We start from the raw sequence: 19,501 nt of genomic DNA on the forward strand, positions 1-19,501 counted from the left end.
TGCAGGTCAGCTCTTGCGAGGTCAGTACGTCAAACTCTCCTTTCACTGGAACCATTGTTCCAAGGTAGTTCCTGACCCCTGAAGTTCGATAAAGTCAAATAATAACAAAAGGATCACCCACATGAACTTAGTTCACTGGTACATCTTCAGGTGTTGTTGGTATTTGCTTAATGACATTGTTGTAAATTTTACTTTGCTGTCGATGTCCGTGGACAACAAAGTGCAGTGTACATCACATAAAGGGGAACACATCATTGATGCACTATATCCAGTAGCTGAATGCATGATACTGTTGTACTGTATTATAATGTTTTACTGTATTTTGTCGTATTTGGTTCATAATTCAAACTTTTGTAGGCAAGCAGAAACGCTGAAATTCAGTGAATTTGAATTCACTAAGACAAAACAATCGGTGCCGTGTGCACGGGAAGTAATGATTCGAGCTAATTGTTTCCCACAGTACTGAACTCACTGCCCATATGTCACGTGACTACCCGTTTTTATCCTGTTTTATTATCATACCGCTTGTCCACAGGTATACGATTCATGCTGGTCGCTGGAGAATGCAAATGAACTTTTGGCGCTATTCCTGTCTTCTTGTAGCGCTGGACAAAGAAACCGAAATATCTGCACTGTTGTTTGCTGCCATGGTCGATAAAAGGTGTTCCTGTCGAAGCCATATCACCAGTACATAAAGCCAGTCAAGTGTTCTCTTTTGAATACCATTGGATGCATCTACAGGAATTTTGGTGGCCTTGTATTAAAATAACTTACATGGTTTTTTTTGGTACAACCTCCGTCGTTTGGCACTGATGCCGTCTTGCAGAATGTATAACCTACTGTGACGTGTTAAGGTCAAATTCGACCACTGTATTGGTCGGTTGGCATGGGGCGTACGCATGTAACTAACATAACTAAACTTAAAAAGGAGAATTTTTTAGAGTATTACAACTCGGCTGGTTGAAAGAATGAAGCCGTAACTTTTCACAAGCCCTGGATCCAGCTGCCAGAATGCGCAGTACTAGCAGAGCCTCAGTGGCTCGATTACACCTTTACGTTCTGATTTGATCGCACCGTGCGGTTCCTGAAGTGTGAGCGTTGAAATTCAGTGAAAGTCACCTGGAGTCGTAGCACGTCGACACGCCATCAACTAAACTAAACTACAGTAATGACAAACATATGTCTGTGTTAAGCCCACAGACGTACAAGCCCTCGAGTTCTCATGATGAACCCACGAAGCATAGACCCGAAGGCGGTGTCATAGGCTCACCTAGACTGTCCATTATTGGAACATTCTGCAACACGATTTGGTATTCCGATTTGCATAGCTGAACAGGGTAGACTTGATACCCAGTTGCAGCGTGAAATTTGTCAGCATCACTGCCGCATGTCAACTAAGCGGCTGTTCCTAGTGAAATTCGAAGAGTCCAGGTTTCCAGTAAAACTGAGCAATGAGATATTCCTGGTTTGAGTTCCCGACACAGATACTGAAGGATTAAAAAAATAGGTGAACCAGGAAACAACCAGTGATGATGGTGGTCACAAAATTTGTATATCGCGACAAACCGGGAGCACTCTCCTTTGTTATTTTTCGCGGTAAGCAACCAGCAAGCCACAAAAAACATTTCTCAAAAATTCGGAAGACTCATTTTGTCTCTTTTTTCTTATAATTCAACAGATGAATCTATAGGGGAATGAATATTACCAAAAGAGGCTTCTCTCCTAGATGTTTTCGGAGGATGTTCCAACTACTTTTAACGGTTAACAGTAGCATAGTGGTTTAGTGAAATAGTTGCGACACTCATTGGTCCACTTGGCTCCCTCGGTCGGCCGTAACCTTTTTTTCACGCCCTCGGCATTATTGAGAACAAGAAATGAAGAATCATGTAGAAGCAGTCACCGCATTTCCGAAAATCCACCGCGTGACGCAATGCTTGACGCATTCATTGAGGGGCACGAGCTTTAAGCCACTCCATTCTAAACGCCTTATAAAATGTCTGAAAAGCACCCCTACACTTCTATACACAGAAGAGAAGATCTAAAAATAGGACCTCAGAGGGTGGTGTGCTTTCAGATGAACTAACCATATTGGTCAAAGATTTACTTGGGCCTCCCAATAACATCAACACTGTTTGAAAAAAGTGCTTCAGTATTGAACTTCAGATATTGCACTTAAATTGTTTCACAATTGGGAGAGTTGGAGCCATTTTCACCATACGATTGCTTTTCCAATCGGAATTTGCATGAAAAATATACGAGCTCCTAGTTTTTTCCCTTTGTAGAGACCAACTTTAGGGTAGGTCAGTTTTCAATGATCACCTGAAGCGCTGTTAAAATTTGGGAACTTGGAGGAAGCACACAACTTCAGAGACGGGTTAGTTTTAGATGCAAACTATGACCAAAATTACCCGCAAAAGATGCCAGAAAGCCAGCGTTTCCACTTGTATGACCTGCTCTCAAGCACTTCACGAATGTTGCTGGTTCCATGGGTAGAAAAAAACATCTTTTTCTTTTTCATAAAGGATACTACTAACAAGGTTGCTGAAAAATCTTCGACGATCCACCACTGATTTAACCCTTCTTGGGGCTGATCAGGTAAGCGCTGTCGCCTAGTTTTTGTCCACCTTATGTTCCACTTGAACCCAAATTGGACATATTTTGGCAATCACACTCTTTTGCGTATCAATTTGGTTTTCAGGGGAGACTGAACTGAATCTCTCCCTTATCATGTTCATTTGAGTCTCTTGTGAAGACCAAATTGATACGCAACTGATTGTAGTTGTCGAAAAAATTCCGGTATGTTTTTTGTCCAACTTCGCAGTTGAGAAACTGTGCATATGCTTTCCAAATAGTTCGGTGAATTGCTCGCCCACTGATTTTCACAGTCATGTAATTCTTTTTTTATAAACGCGCGCAATTCTAACGGAATATCGCAAGAACAGCCTCGCCCTTGGCCAGATTTTGTTGAAGGATAGTTACAGTTTTACGACAATGTTTCAAGTCTGTTTGGAAAGATTTTGGCATGCCGGCCAAACTGATCAGCAAATCAGTGTAGTTATCGAAATCTTTTTCTCTTATTACGGATTTGTGTATATACTACTTGACTGTGAGTGAAGTATTACGGTTAAAAAAAATTGGCAACACCAAGTGAAGGATGCCGTATGATCTAACCTCACCCAGCATCCGTTGAACTCGGAGGGCGTAGAAAAGTTCTAACTAGGAATTGAAACCAAATTAGATCAGTCATATGGTGGTAATGACACGAAAACCACTGAAATACCAGTCGTTTAGGACTTTCGAAACGAGCAACAGCTGTGGCCGTCTGCACGGAAATTCTGTTTGCTGTTTTTCTAGAGGATGGCAGCTGCCTAAACATCATCATCATCAACGACAGCATGACATCAGTGCTTCACTGCCATACAACCATGACTTATTTGAAAGCCTTATTGTAAAGAAAAGAATAAAGGTGGATGGGGGAGGGACTTAGTGCTAGCTTAACACAATCATTCCGAGGTGCCTACACCTCCAGACATTCACTCAGGCAATCTGGACAGAAACTGACAACAAGAACGCCACTGACATCGGTTGGCAGCCATATCTTGTAGTGTCTCCAACCAGGCACAGTGAGGATCACGCGGTCCCCATCCTGGAAGGCGAGTAGCACCGACAGTGAGTATTGACTGCGTGGGTGTGCATCTGTCGTCCATTTCCCCTTCATCATACTTTGATGAAAATACAAACATCAGAACCATTTGTTTGTCTGTCCGCTTCTGTCTATAACTGTTGTTTACAAGACAACTTACAAACGTATCGTGGCATCCGCATCTACGATGAATAGTAAACGAAACCGGAAAAAAAATTTTCAGCCACAAAGTCAAGCATCTCTTGTAGTCTTCGAATGAGTTATGAAGCCTTTGATAGAAATAACACAACTCATCATTGGGTTCATCCCGCTAGGGTCACAGCAGACTGATATGAGTCTGAAAAATCAATAACCATTTCACTTGCTGAGCACCGGTTGAACATTACTCATTTACAAGCCGGATTTCTGTTGAATGAAGTGCTTAATGAATATTTCAGACCTCAAATAGACATTCTTGCACTACCGATGACACCATGATGCACAGAGTATGGCCCAACACAGTGGGGTAGGCCTTGAGACTTCCAATAATCTCGGGTAGCCTTTTCCAGTGATCATTCGCGGTAACCGAAACTTTGGAGTCCTTATACCCTACTTTCACTACTGCTGCGTTTTTATTAAAAAAGTTCCATCTAAAAAAACGACGTGACGCTCAAGCTATTTTGGAATAATGGAACTTCTTTCATGGATGATCGATGCGTTTCTTCAGCTCTGGTGGGAAGCATAATACCATTAATATGTTAGCAGTCGCATTATTATTAATGTTCTCTGACTGAGGCGAACTACAACCTCTGGATTCTATTATTCTGTCGTGTGAATTAACCCACTTTTACTGCAAACAGCAGTCTGAATTCATGTTGACGCAATCTCTCGAGACAGTTTTTTGTGTAATTCAGAAGTGCTAAAGGAAACAATGTGGGTGGTCGAGTATAATTTCCTCTTACTGGTTTGGGTACGTTCGTACCTGTTTAATTCATGCTGTTAAAATTACCGTTAGACTGATTGCAGTTTCAGTAACAGAGCTCACCTGTCTATCCAACGACAAGGTGAAGCTGAATACCCTGGTAGCCGCCAACCAATCAAATGCTAAGTTCCACCAAAATACCCAGGTATGTGCGCGATTTTGATACGGCTATGGTCCAAGGACCATTTGAATCGTCGCGTCTCGGATTGGTTAGCTATCGAATCTGGACAGTGAGGGATCGGGATCATTGATTTTTTTGGCGCATGAGGTACAGTTGGCTGAAATAATGCTGCTTCTATCTGCTGCACAGCGATTCCGGCAAGAAATTAAAATAAAGCGCCACTGAACTTACATCCTCAGCTAGTGTTCTTGTTTCCAGTCATGCTTCCATCCCCAAACACGCTTATGATTGTATTGTTTATCCTTGGACAGTCCGAAGCACTTGGTACGAACTCTATTTCTGTGCGGGACGAAATCATAAACAAGCTGTTTGTTGACTATAAAAACCATGTGAGGCCCAGTGAACACACGCAGAACGAGACAGTGGTCACTGTGTACCTATCCATCTCGGCCATCACTTCTGTGGACGTCAGGAACATGGAATACACTGTGGATATGTTGCTACGTCAGGCCTGGCGAGACCCACGTCTTGCATGGGAACATATTCCGCATTTCTCAAACTACACCAAGAACATCGTTTCACCCAAATTCAAAACGAAAATATGGCTTCCAGATCTGTTCTTTCGTAACGGTAAGGAGGGCAGGCTACACAAAATGACCTGCGAGAACCTTCTCATTCGTATCCAACCAAACGGGGATGTTTTGTATAGTCAGAAAATCACAATGCGCTTAGCGTGCCAAATGCGGCTGCACACATTCCCGATGGACACGCAACAATGTGATATGGATATCGGAAGTTACGGTTACACTTTGGAACAGCTTCGATTCGTGTGGCGTAACGAGACTCCAGTTTGGCTACCCAGTGACCTGCAAATTTCCGAGTTTGATCCGCCAAAGAAAGTCAGTCCTAATGACTGCTCGAGTCTGTACCAAACAAGCACGGGGCAGTATACATGTCTGAATGTCACTTTCCTTCTGTCTCGTCAGATTGGCTACTGGCTGGCCAGCACTTACATTCCCAACATTCTGATTATGGTCGTATCCTGGCTGAACTTTTGGGTGAGTCTGGAGGCCACACCAGCCAGAGTAAATCTTAGTCTGTTGACACTACTGGGTCTTATTACGCAGTCAACCAGCTACGCAAGTAGTCTACCCCGCGTGTCGTATATAAAAGCGATCGACGTCTGGTCTATTGCATGTATCATGTTCAACTCTGGGGTGCTGCTAGAGTTTGCCGTTGCATCACACCTTTCAAGACGTCGCAAAGTATCTGAGTGGCAAGTGGATGTGCGCAAAATGGTGCGCTCCGAATTGGCACGTTGGTGTACGGCATGTCAGCAACAATACAATCAACGAGGACCATCAGCTGCTATGGCTTATCTGACAGCTAGTCAGGAGGCAGCAAAAGGTCCACAGTTCATCGATTCTGCAGCAACTGCCGCATATGTGATTCAAAATGACTCATTATCGAATTCGCCTTCTCATATGTCGGTGAGGATGACCAAATCTGGTCTGATGTCGTCAAAGAAGTCACCATGCAAATCGTTGGTATCAGAAATTATTGAACCAGCACTTGGGGGTATAGGCTTTGAAGCTCTTCAGACGGAAGCTCTGTTGACACGCGTGGAGCCCAAACCTCCACCCAAACCGCCAGCTGTCAATGAAATCGATAATTACAGTCGATTCATATTCCCCACCTGTTTCCTCATTTACAACCTTTCGTATTGGATGTACTACTTGGTTATAATGAAGCATAGGTAGACCGAATTTATCCGCAGTCACCCACGGCAGATGTTACCGTTTCTAAAAGAATCAGCATTCGAAGGAATTCATGTGATGGTGATAAGGAGCAATGGCATGAAAGCTGTACCTTCATTTGAACGCTTTTCAGAGGAACCTCTGCTAATCGGAATTCAATTTTGTTTCAGTTCACCAACTTTGCATTCGACTTTGCAAGTTTCTGCACCTAACAACAATCGCAAATTCATTGAAATACGATCCATAGTTGTTCTTGTAGTAGCCGTGCTACGATTTCACTATCGGAAATACCGTATCTGATTTCAGTTAATCGACTTTCGAACCTTCGTACATTAGTCGTTCCTAGAGACGAGTACAACTTGGGATATGATGACTTCTGAATGTTCCAGAGATGACGCTGGTTACATATGGTATTGCGGATCACGTGTCCTGCAACGCAGTCAACGAAGGACTTCAGACATATTGTCTCATCTTCATTAGTACTTTGCTCAAATTGCAATGCGTCTATTCCAGTTCGAAAATTCATTAATCCCCCCCAATATGTCAAGAGGCCAACTACATAAAGCTCGAACATTCACAAGGACTCTCGTCAGGCGCACATACATGCCATTCATGCGGAAGATTTCAACGGCTCGCAGGCCCCGAGGCTGTAGAACAAATCGATTTTTTGATACTCCTCTACCATGACAACCCCCGTTTTGTTCCTCTATTCATTCACTCACAAAAATACATGGGATTTTTCAGTCTCAGTGAAAAGTGTCTTGCGACTTCTTAAGGGAAAGCAGGCATAAACATGAGCGTGAAGAGTTGTAAGCAATAAGAAAGCAGGAAAATAGTTTGATACAACACACGCTCTAATGATCCTTTCTGCAATAAAACTCTGTCAGCTAAGACCGTACGGCTTTGTACGTCGCTCGTAAGGAAAACCTTTCTCTTGTCTTAAAAGGATAAGCAACTTTAAGTGGAAAACATCGCATTCAGTGCACTCTGCAAAACATACTGCGAGCTCAGCATTCAAGAAGATAATACGATACCAGCCGAACTTCGAATAGCGCTAGCCAAATCTAGGCTGGTTGTGAGTGTGCTGGAATTCAGTTCAATTAGAGTTATCCATCACTCATCCCACGGACTCGATCGTCAACGGTACGAACCAGGCTGTAGGAGCTTCGATATCGAAAATGTGTCATGAACCCATGCTCGAGAGCCAGGAGGAAAAACGTTAGGCAACAGTGGAGTCTTGGTAGCGCATCATACCACGATCGACAAACTCAGTGAGGGGAAGAAAAAGAAGATAGTGGGTTGAAAGCCATGAAATGGATCTGTAACGCTGCAACAACAGTAATGAAAAACCGGGTCGTATATTGGCTGTTTTGGGGACTAGTTGGAGCTAGTTGGGTGAGCAACATGGAGTTCAAAGGTGTGGAACAACCGTATTACTTCCGCAACATTTCATCAACCGACGGGGCACATGAATAAAAGCAGCAGTATTTGGAACAATTATTGTGGACAAGCGAACTTTCGTTTTGTCGTGAAGTTTTATGCAGTACCGCACAGGACAGAAAATTAAGAGGAATCCTATGATATCCACAGCACACATCTAAGTATCTTCAGAAGTCGTCAAAATCACTATCCTGGTAATGGGATTCCTAGATTTACAAAACAACTCCGAGTCCCAACATGAAACATGCTCTTCCAAAGGGGCGTTCTAAAATACCTAGGGTGCCGTGAGAGTTATCTAGGCCACATGAAAATGAACATAGGATGACTTTACCTTTCAACTTTCACGCGGCATCTGCTATTCAGGGTGGACAATACACAGTCGTTTGCTTCATACATTATCTTAGTATAAAGATGTAGACTTCAGAAAGTGGAAACCCATGCTGATAAACCTCAGCAAAAACGCCATAGAGCGGCAGAAATATACAGAAATGATATATTCTTCGGGATGGATGTTAGCTCGGCTTTTGGATAGTTGATTGCCGTATGAGTTGGGGAAAACAGAGTGTGTCATAAAGTTCGAAAAACGGGATCTTTTCGGAAAGAAGATGACCTCAGTCTTGGTAGTAGTTGTAAGGGGTGATTGGGTGAACAGCACAGGGTAGGGTGAATATACAGTATATTAAGGTGGATCTGAACAGTGTCGAAGTATTGGTGTACCCAAAAAGGCAAACCGACGTCGAATCGTGAGGGGTTTGACCAGTGCGGACAAAGATAAGTTGTCAGTAATCAGTGCCAACAAGGGTGAACAAAGAGGGGCGGATTTGATACACAGAGTGGCTCGGAATGGTTGAAACTGCTGAATTCGACTGCCCCTGTTTGAGGGCGGCGTTAAGGTTGACATTCAGAGAAGCAATGTTTGGTGCCATGTCGTTGTAGATTCACAACACAATGGAGTTCTGGGGGCAAGAGGATGAATAGGAGTGCAGAGTGACGTCGTTTGCAAAGACATACGCAGAAGACATGACGGACGACAAGAAATCAAAATAATGTGGGGAGAGTATAGGCCCTCAAAGAACTCAATCAGTGAGGCTGAGAGACGGCACTACCTGTTCGTAACTATATAGAGCTGTTATGCAATGCAAATGACAAATTTCGAGTTTGGCCCACACAGGAGCTCGGTAGAAATTTCCGAAAACCAAAACCGGCTAACCGCCTTTGGCGTATCTAGGGATACTGAATTCTTCTCATCAGAAGAGTCCAAAGGGGACTAAACGGTGACATACAGGAGCGGTAGTGCACGGACCCACACTGGTCATTCAAGGTGGTTTCGATAAAATTTACTTTGAGAACATTGGACAAAATGGGGATGTTCTGTGTGGGACGGTAGTTGGGAGCTGGTGCCACTTTGGGGAACTAAAATTACGGAGGATTTTTCCCAGCCTAAAAGAAATGCAGCAGTGGAAAAAAAGACGGAGCACTGGAATGAGTAGGGCGATTTTGGCAGTAGATTGGTGGAAAGATTTCTTTGAACCAGGTGGTTTGAAAGTGCTGAGTTCCGAAATAAAACGGTGAACACCGTCAAGTTGATAGTCGAGTGGTTGTTCCTCTCATTCAGATAGTATGCAGCCAATTAGCCCCAACGTATTTCGCAGGATCGATGTGGCCAGGTCATACTTATTCAGTTGACGGAATTATTCTTGTGTGAAACCTTTCCATCATTCTGAGTCATGGAAAATGGCTAGTTATCCTTTTCATAAAGGAAGCAACTCACAAGGTTGCTGAAAACTCTTCGACAGCCTACGACCGGTTTCGCCCTTTTTCAATTGTAGAATATCATAAACGGGAGATCCAGGTGAGTATCGTGAAAACCAAATTGATTTGCACATAAGTGTATCTCTCGAAAACAGTTCAATAATGGTTCAATTAGAACATAATTTTGACGGAAACTCGGGGACTGCGCCTACATGATGAGCCCCAAGCGGAAGGGCGAAACCGGTCGTGGGCTGTCAAAGAGTTTTCAGCAACCTTCTGAGTAGTTTCCTTTATGAAAACAATTTTAGTGTTTATAAATGTTCTCCACTTTATTCTTCGTCGTCTACGGGGAAGCCAATTGTGGTGCTCAGTCCCTCGTGAAAAGCAAATTGATTTGGCTAGTTATCCCTTGTGACATTACGCCACTCATCAATCCTCTTAAAATACTCAGAATCATTACTTAGAGAAAATTTATTCTAAATCTGAATCTCACCCTGCAAACGAAGTTAACCAGCGCTGAAAAGCCCTGAAGCACTGGACATACGTTTCATCGCGACAGGTTATTCTTGGGAGTGCTCAGCTCATGAATTTCTGGGACTATTGTGCCTTTGCTTCTCAACGTGGCTGAAACAGTATGACTCTTCGGTGTAGTTTTAGTCACGGGGTGGAATGATTGTTAGAAGTGAACGAAAACCCACCAAACTAGAAAATATACCGAGACAGCTCAGGTTACAGGAAGACATGTCACATCGCACTGCTCATGCAAACGGATGACAACCTATAGTTGCAACATTTTTGGTCCGATATATCCTTACGAAGACGGGGCAAACAGCAACGTCATTGTTCCTCGTTCACTACTAGCAGTATACAGATAATGGATACACACAGCAGCGTTGGAACAGCTCTTGCTGGATTGTCTTTTCTGAGAAAATGTTCAATATCGGCATATGCCCCAAAGGAGCAACCTAGTACCTTCATCTTCTGAGTGGCTTTTCTAGAGAGACAACCGTGACAACCACAGTGGAAATGTCGAGGCCAACGAATAATTTATTGGCAGCCCAGATAACTCAGTGGTCAGGGTGTGAACCTACTGAGGGAAGGTCCGTGGTTCGAACCAAACCTCAGGCATCTAAACAGATTCTGTATGGGTCCAAGCAAGGTGGTAATATCTTAGCACTCGTGCTTCCTTCGGGTGGCACGGGAGCCAGACAACAACAGCTCGAACGATTATGTTTATGGGAATATACCTTGAAGGGATAAGCCAATGAATCAATCAACGGTAGGTGGTAGTTCGTTTGAGTGAGTGTGGGTACCTTACGCAGTTCGACAATCGAACTCCTGGGGCTGTGATGTTTATGATGTGAGTATGCATTGAAGAATGATGTAGCGAGAAATCGCTAAGTTCTATTTGTTTAAAATTGGCACCAGCCTCTAGTAGTTAGATTTTCATTCCTATGCACACGAATTTCGCGCGTAAATAAAAACCTTACGTAAGTTCACTAGCACTTAGAAAGCGCATTAAAGTGAGCGCGTCCCTGGGTGCAAGATATTATGAGGATAAATATGCCTTTAGCTCTTCTTTGAAGGGGGAATCCTGCATCACCATATCGTGGCTGACGCTCTCGTGAAGATTGATGTACTTACAGCAAATTGATTAAAAAAACTGAATCGCATCATAGACAGAAAATTTTTTTAAAAAATCGTTCAGCTGTAACACCCTTCCGGTGCCTAGCATCCACGCAACCCGAAGGAAGCATGAAGGCTGAGATACCGTCAGGTTGCCCAAGCCTAGACAGGGGATGTCGAGAGGCAGAGGTCGGGTTCGAACCACGGACTTTCCGGCCAGTAAGTTCACGCTATAACCACTTGAGCCATCTCGCCCCCGCATATACATAGGGACATATGCGTCATTCCCTTAGTGTCCTTTTTATGTTGCACCGCGTTGTGGCTGGGAAACGCGAATGGAACAAGCAATATATGAATATCGCTTTGTCAACACAGCGCCCAAACTGAACTATCACATAACTGGGAGCATGTCCTAGCTTCCGACCAGATCCAATACATGGAGCAAATCTGACGGGATACATACCGAAACAAAGTTAGGTACAGCAGTAAATATTTATTGTTACCGAGGTTGCACGGACACGTGACCATGGTAACAATGCCCTATCCGATCAGTGAATGAAAATCATGTCTCCCATGTATCGATTAAACCAAAGGTGTATCTGCTGATACGCCTGAACTGCACACAAACCCTTCCCCACATGACAACGTACCACAAACAATGCAGGGTTTAGACTGGAGCATAAAATTCGACGTAGCAGATAGTCACGTGAATAGTGTTAGTGCCATCTTGAGGCTGACATGACATATTCTATCCAGAAACCATCGCCTTTCTTTAGAAAAAAATAAGTACTGAGAGAAGAAAGAACAGTCTTTGTTCATGATTAATATCACATGCCCTTGAGTAGAAATCTTAAGATACGAGGTCCAGTAAATTTTGTACACGGAGAAGTAACAAGTCCAGACTGTTAAACGATAATTGAGAGACGCCTCCATTAGCCAAGAAATGGTCAAGATGATGGCTCTTCTCCAAAGGTGTCCAGGAATTTTCTCATTAGAGGTTCATAACCAGCTGTACCGAAAGCAAAAATAGACGCAGTATGTGAGGCGTCAATGAGAATGCACGAAGTTTCAAAAGTTAGAGACCAAGGGGCTTCTATCTGCTGAGGTTAATGCCAGCCAATGATGAAAACACTTCTTAAGTAGGAGATTGGATGCCTTACAATCTTGATGATAAGTGGTTTAGACAGGAAGTTCACGTGAACAACTATAAGGATAGGCTAACTGGAGTGATTGCTGGAGTATTGCGAAAGTTCCTGGAAAGCGTTTGGGTTAGGGGCACAAAAGCTAGACAGACTAGCCGCGTTCAATGGGTCAAACCAAGTCAGCTAGTCCACTTCAGAAAACGTCGACACCTATTTTGGGTTGGAAAAATTTTCACAGAAAGACAAATCATGGCGAAGCAATGGAACTGTGTGGAAACCCCGATTGTCTAAGCAAAAACCGAGTTCCGGAAAACAATGTGAGCCTCAACCAATGGATCAACAGTTCGCTAAGCTATTCAATGAGCTACACTCGTTACATATGCAAACTGTTCGTTTGCGTTTCATGGCGGATGGAGTATTCCAACGGTGATCCCACATCATATCGAGGTTGGCGCTCTCGCGACACCTCGTGGAGAAGTTGATTGATAAACAGAATAGCAGCATAGTTATTTTGGGGAAGAACACGCGTCCCGACTGAAGCTGCCTTACAATTTTGTTCTGATTTCCCAGTATTTGTTTTCGTAAAACAAATCGTTGACAATTGGCTGTTACAAACAACAATTAATCTCTGATCTAATTAATCTTTAACTTTCATATTAGGTTGCCTGTAGAAGACTCAACTGAACCCCATCTTCATCTCTTAGTTAAGATATCTTATAACGGACTGCGTTGCCCAAGGGTGTTCTTCAATTGAATGTGCTGCATAAAGGCTGCCTTATGTTTCAGTTGGTACGATATATATCGCAGTGATTCCAGTTAAGGAAACTACTCTTCGACAGCGCACGATTTGTTTCGGTTCCTGTTCTAGTTGGTATGAAGAGTTTTCAGCAACAGTTTAAGTTTAGTCTGGTTCACCTAGCTAAGCAATGGTTTCGCATCTGAAACTAGAAAGATAGTGCTACTTAGAGATAAATGTTGAAGTTGAGCTCACGTATCGCCAGATGTTTCATGAGAAGAGCAAAGATTTAGGAGCAACCATGTGGCTACACACCAGTAGTCAGATTCCCGATTAATGCGGTACATGGTGTAAAATAAAAAGAATATGGAGTTGGGCATTTCTTCCCTACACAACCCCCTTTTTCTCATCCACTGCGTGCTATCTGCCAATCAAGGCATGTTTATATGTCAGTTACTGTATCGAGTCCACGATGCATCAAGTGCTAGTGAAGATAAAACAAGCGGCTTTTGGCTTGCCCATAGTATGTCAGTCACCTAAAGAAATGATTGAAACATGCGCTGCTCCAACTAGACTGACCTATAACGGTGTGAGACACTAAAGTGACTACGTTTGGAGGTGTTTTTGTGAAAGCGCATGAGATTTTATGGGTTTCTGTTACTAGTCGATGCCCACTTTTGGCACGGTCGCTTCTTGAGGGTTAGTATAGTTTTCGATGGATTGACCGTGAACAGAAGAGGTACAAGCAGAATTTATGTAGACCAGCAAGTAACTGTGAGACAAAAACTGTAACTTCTGTTTCAGATTGGAGAGGCTAAGAAAAAGCTGCATTCTGTTGATATTCGGGCAGAAAATCGGTCGAAAAACATTGAAGAGTTTATCAGAAAACATTTTGTCCAAGTTCCATCACTCTGGTATCCCGATGATGGACCGAACGTGTTATTTTCCGGGGAGAGTTCGCCTCCTCGTAATAGCTTCTCCTTGAGCAATTACAGCATATTATACTAAACCGAGGTAGTAGAAAGCAAAAATTTGTACCAAATATCTTCCCCAATCTGTTATCTCTGAAGGTGCCTCAAATTGGCGAGTGTCTCAAAATTGGAGCAGATTAAGGCCCGTGGAAACATAAGGTTGGTGTGCCAGATTGCTACACTAAGGTTCAGAGCGATGATAGGATGTTCCTTTCCAGGACATCAATAACACTCGGCATGCAGTGGAAATCTGCCAGCTCCAATTTCGATGTAGCATCCATTTGAAGTTATGTTGTTCGCTGTAAGGTCGCCGCAAAACAACTCTAATTTGGCAGCTGATAGACCGAGGGAGTGTTTGTTACAGATGTCAAAACTAGTGCACGCAAAAACTAGTATTGCAATCAAAATAATACAAAAAGCAAGTCGTGTTATACCGAATGTACGACCTCAGCTTCCAAGACAGTTACCTTCCTTCAGAAACGAGCCATTACGATCGAACAGTTGAAAGAAGCGGAAGACATTGTAAAACGTCATCCGGTCCTCTGACTGAGCGGCCAACTCTAGAAACCTTTGACACAAGCCATCTTGCTGTGATTGATGCAACAGATGTGGGCGCATCTGACAAAATCTGATTAGGGATAAGAGGAAAAGTTCAACCAGTCGAAACAATACATAAAAAAAACAGACCCAATGGATCGTAACACTGAGAACGAAACTTGTATTGGTAACGTAAATCACCTAAGCATGGTTTTGTATTTCACAACACAATACAAGGAATTACAAGGAACTGTTGTGTACTCATCATTTGGAAAATGTCATGTTTTCCCTGTCTCTGGAACAGTGCTGATCGATAGCACGGGACGATCACACTTTTACACCGCATTTCACAAGAGAATGGGTTAGTTCATCTCTGAGTATGTGTATTACAGCAAGGTATGTCACATCCACCAACCCGCGCTGCACTGTAGGCGATCCGACCGGTCGAAGCACTCATCCGCTTGGGATTTATAACTATGGTGGAGTACTAATGGTTAGACACCGGAGTCTGTATGCCTAGAGAAGCTTCAAGTGGTGGGCCCCAAGTAGCATAAGGAGTCAGACGATAAGCTTCTGATGGGAAGCGCTCTGATTTGGATTCCACAACAGGGTGGCACGACTGAACTGTCCTATATCTGATGGAGGTGAATGAGAACAGTGGTAAAGCGACTTTCAGAGAAGGATACTGTTTGTCCAAAACACTTGTGATACTGATTGCGGGAGGCGAGAACAGGATCCTCGAAAAACCCGACTGAAAAACTAGATACTTCTCACAAAAAGATCCTACTGTCTGAGAGAATACCCGCAGCGAATCGTTTTGTTAGACTTTTGCCAGATTTTTAAATACATTCAATACGAAACACAATCTCGAACGTAGAAGTGTCAACTTCCACCAATCACTTCGTGCTGGTTTGAAGAAAAGCCCTGAAACCAGATTGGGAAACAGGCACTACAAGACGTTTTTCTGTAACAAATTACACTGGCTTTGTTTAGTGACAACCGAGCGTCCTGGTGAGAGGACGAAGAATATGACAGATCAACTTGGGAGCCCGTTAGAAGGACCCGGGCGCTGCCCCGTAGGGGCCAATGAAAGGCGAAGATTCATCTTTGCCAATAATCCTCGAATAGTGGTTTCACAGGAAGCTTACACAACTGAGAGAAATCAGTTGTCGCAAGAGCACTTTGCACATGGCCCTAGCAACCAGGTGAGACTCAAATGCACCATGAATGAGGTGCCTAACCTAATAAACTGCCACTAAATTGTGGAACAACGCAATCCCATCGGTAATCCGAATGCGGATAAAAGGGGCAAATTGAAAGATGCACGCAGTTCGCATACGCCCGTCAGCACTGAAGACAAGTTTATGGTTTCCTTACAATATAGACAACGCAGTCGAGTGGCAATAAACTGGCCAATAAGTGCCGAGACAGAAAGTAACGGCGGTCATGTTAGGCGCGGAACGAAGTGAGGGTTGTGTCGAGTTTTCTTCAGATGCACAGGAAAGGCTTTCAACTCAACACCCTGCTTGGCTCCCTATCTTCTCCATCAACTCCTCATTTTCTGTGGTACGTGAACAAAAAACGCGAGCTGCCATTACAAAACATTACCTTACATTATATGATGATGTGAAATTTGACAAAAATCCCACAAAGATACGTCGTCCCTCTGGACAATACACAACCGGTACGATTCAACGTGTGATCTCTTTGAAAGAAACCATTCTTTGACGGTTTCACTGCTGTATTTGGGAATATCGTCTCCCATACCAACTACACATTAGCCAATACTATTTATTTAGGGGTATGGGTACAGAACATCGATATTCGACATGATACTGACAACAGCTCCCACTACTTCGTACGGACTGACACTATTTTTGACGATTCTAACGTAAAGATTCGGAGTTTTAGACGTTTGAAAGCAGAAGAACACAGTCCAAACCCCTCCGAAAATCAGCATGGAATGGACACATAGTGTTGCTTTCTATTCTTCAGGCTCTTCTTCACATTTATTCGTAAGACGACGCAGAATAAGTGATGCGAAGAGTCTGGTTATAAAGGAGGCAGGCTAATCGCTCTGTGGTTGTCACGCTCATTGTGGGCACCCTTTTTGAAAATTGTCACTACTCTCGACTCACTCCAGTTGCTTAGGACCCTAGGATGATTACTTTAGCCCAGACAAAGGCAAACAAATTATACAAGCACCTACTGTGGATTCCACTTCCACTCTCTAACGAGGTGGAGTTTCTTCGGCACCACTAGCTTCGTGGTGCTCGAGCGACAAGCCACTCGCTTATTCCCGAAGCTTTGGGGGTTCCAGGGCTGCGTGGCGGGTCGAGAATCACTCCGAGCGAATTCGAGTAGCTAGTTGAATTAGTTTTGAAAGTGTCCAATCCAGTAACCCAGCTAAGTGAGCTGTTGATATTAATGGTTGTTTCGATCGTGGGAGACTTCTTTGGGCTTGTTACGAGTGTCAACTGGTGTAGTTTACACATATTTCCGGAGTCTCTCTACCTTCCTCCATCTCAGCAGCTTTGTAGACATATCAAGCTTAGTGTGGCGACTATCAAAGGGCAACCACGTAAGCAGAGGCTTTTCAGTTCAGTGGCTTAGAACCCCAGTAGAAACAGCAACAACGACTTCCGGATCATCAGAGGTGCACAATCTGTCACAGTGGTAAGGTCCAGTTTCTTTGTGACTGGATCCCAAGAAGGGAGCGAAGCGGTGTGAGGTGCACTGCCTTTTAGGAGAAGTTAAGTCACACAGGTTGAAAAGTTGTCATTCAATTCAGATGATTACGAATTTACCTGCTCACGCAAGGATGGTGAAAGTAATATCATTATAGCCACGGACTCAGTGCACACCATTACATTCTATGATTCAGCCACATGCACCAGACACCATACATCCAACGAAATCAATATTGTAGGACGCTCGTACGTGCAAGGAAGTTGGTGAAATTATGACCAAAATTGGCTGGTTTGATGAAACACAAAACTTCATGTATATGTTGCGCAATCAAGAACCCGATCTGAATCGTAATTACCTAAAATCGCTTCGGAAAGAGCTGCTTTTAAAAAACTACGGTGCAGTGTAAACACAACCTTAGGGAGAGAAGACATGAACAAGTGGCCTATGTTGGTGTACATAGAATGTGGATTTTGAATTAAGATTTACTATTTCAGTACGCCCTATGATGAGCGTGTGTGCAAAACGGTGGGNAGTGGCCTATTTGGTGTACATAGAATGTGGATTTTGAATTAAGATTTACTATTTCAGTACGCCCTATGATGAGCGTGTGTGCAAAACGGTGGGGAGATTGTACCGGAACCAAGGAAAAACCGGACAAATTCGAAATAACGTACGGCAAACAGCAGCTGGTCCTACAGGTAAAACATGTTTCCAACCCAAGGGTCGGATGCAAGTATCGTCAAATACATTCGACAAAGCGATGGAACACAGGGGCCGTCGATTGTTTCCTGTTGCTTGTTTTCCTTGGCAACGATAGTAAGTTTTGTTTCCGACAAATAAACAGAACAAGTGCACAGTAAATATTCCTTCTAACTGTACAGAGAAACGCAGCAAAAGCAAAGCCTATGTATTATAAGGGAGAAATTTCGACAAAAGAGTAAATTTGACCCGCCTCTGGGAGGCGCCCTTTTGTCCTTTAATAATACATTGGCATTGAGGACCAGGAATGATAACTAAAAGGACAAACATACCGGAGAGCTTCGATCAATCTGTTTTTGAGCAGGAGTACCTCCACAACCTCTTCGTTGGAAAAGCTCAGTCGCTGCAACAAGAGGGGTAAGGGAGAAAGATGAAGGGTGAGAATTAAAGAAAAAGTGAGGGAACTGATACGAAAGGTGTCTGACATCATTGCTTGAAACCAGCTCACGACTATCACAGTTCTTAGTGGCTACGGCTCACAGACAGACTCAGTGAAATTGAGGATATGGTTCATATTGAGGTCAACAACTAGAAACCCGTGCTTGCACAACACACAGGTTATTCTGGGGAGATTACCTCAGGTGAGAGAACACTTCTGGTCGGTCGCTTCAGGTAACCTTTACAGAGTAAGGCAACTGTAATGAAACGGTAACCCCGTCAGCTTCACCACTACAGAAAACGAAGGAAATCACGCATAAAAACGCCAAATGAATCGCTCAGTCCTAGCTCTGATGAGATGCTGAAATGGGTATGCCAACCGAAACCCTGAGTCGACTCACTAAACTATCAGATCTTGATGGGCTGATATTACTAGTGATGGTGACATCCGTCGGATGTGAACACTCGATATGGGCGCCCTTTTAGCTAAACTTCGCGGCCATCTTAGTGGAACAGGAGTATTGGAAACACAGAAAAACCCTGAGCACAGAGGTCTAAAAACCCCTGATCAGGAATCGAACGAACATGTCTGTGGTCACGGCCCTTGGCGTCATTCAGCTTGATTAACTTACTCAACATTGTCTATTCTGATAGTTCGGATACGTAGCTGTGCGTTTCACATCTGCAAAGTGCTTCTACAAGACTGGGAGGGATCAAACGCAAAACTCGTGATTGAAGACCAGTCAATCGACGCTGTAGACTAATTTATTTACCTGGGGAGATCACCATCATCATCATCATCATTCACATCTGCTGCTTCTACAAGACTGGGAGGGATCAAACGCAAAACTCGTGATTGAAGACCAGTCAATCGACGCTGTAGACTAATTTATTTATTTACGGAGATCACCATCATCATCATCATCATCAAAGGCAGCAACATCAGTGTTGGCAATGATGCTTCACTGCCGTACAACCATAAGGTTC

General features: G+C 43.5%; 3 protein-coding genes across 3 annotated transcripts in view; 2 read left to right on the top strand and 1 right to left on the bottom strand.

Annotated features, from left to right (window-relative positions):
* Positions 1-5,009: 5,009 nt before the first annotated feature.
* Positions 5,010-6,485, top strand: T265_06225 (hypothetical protein; the record flags this gene model as incomplete). Its single annotated transcript, XM_009171433.1, has 1 exon — positions 5,010-6,485. The coding sequence occupies one exon, from the start codon at positions 5,010-5,012 to the stop codon at positions 6,483-6,485; it is 1,476 nt and encodes a 491-aa protein (XP_009169697.1).
* A 5,613-nt stretch (positions 6,486-12,098) lies between these two features.
* The window catches only part of T265_06227 (hypothetical protein), a gene marked incomplete at both ends in the record, with an annotated part of 34,516 nt that continues 27,113 nt past the window's right edge, over positions 12,099-19,501 (bottom strand). Inside the window, 3 exons of the mRNA XM_009171435.1 lie at positions 12,099-12,309; positions 14,617-14,777; positions 18,409-18,479. Of these exons, the coding sequence (XP_009169699.1) occupies positions 12,248-12,309; positions 14,617-14,777; positions 18,409-18,479 (294 nt within the window). The remainder of the gene's footprint in view (positions 12,310-14,616; positions 14,778-18,408; positions 18,480-19,501) is intronic.
* T265_06226 (hypothetical protein) overlaps positions 12,703-19,501 on the top strand; it is a gene marked incomplete at both ends in the record, with an annotated part of 10,173 nt that continues 3,374 nt past the window's right edge. The window contains 2 exons of the mRNA XM_009171434.1: positions 12,703-12,889; positions 17,966-18,193. Of these exons, the coding sequence (XP_009169698.1) occupies positions 12,703-12,889; positions 17,966-18,193 (415 nt within the window). The remainder of the gene's footprint in view (positions 12,890-17,965; positions 18,194-19,501) is intronic.

Source organism: Opisthorchis viverrini (assembly GCF_000715545.1).
Source record: "Opisthorchis viverrini unplaced genomic scaffold opera_v5_128, whole genome shotgun sequence".
Lineage (NCBI taxonomy): Eukaryota > Metazoa > Platyhelminthes > Trematoda > Opisthorchiida > Opisthorchiidae > Opisthorchis > Opisthorchis viverrini.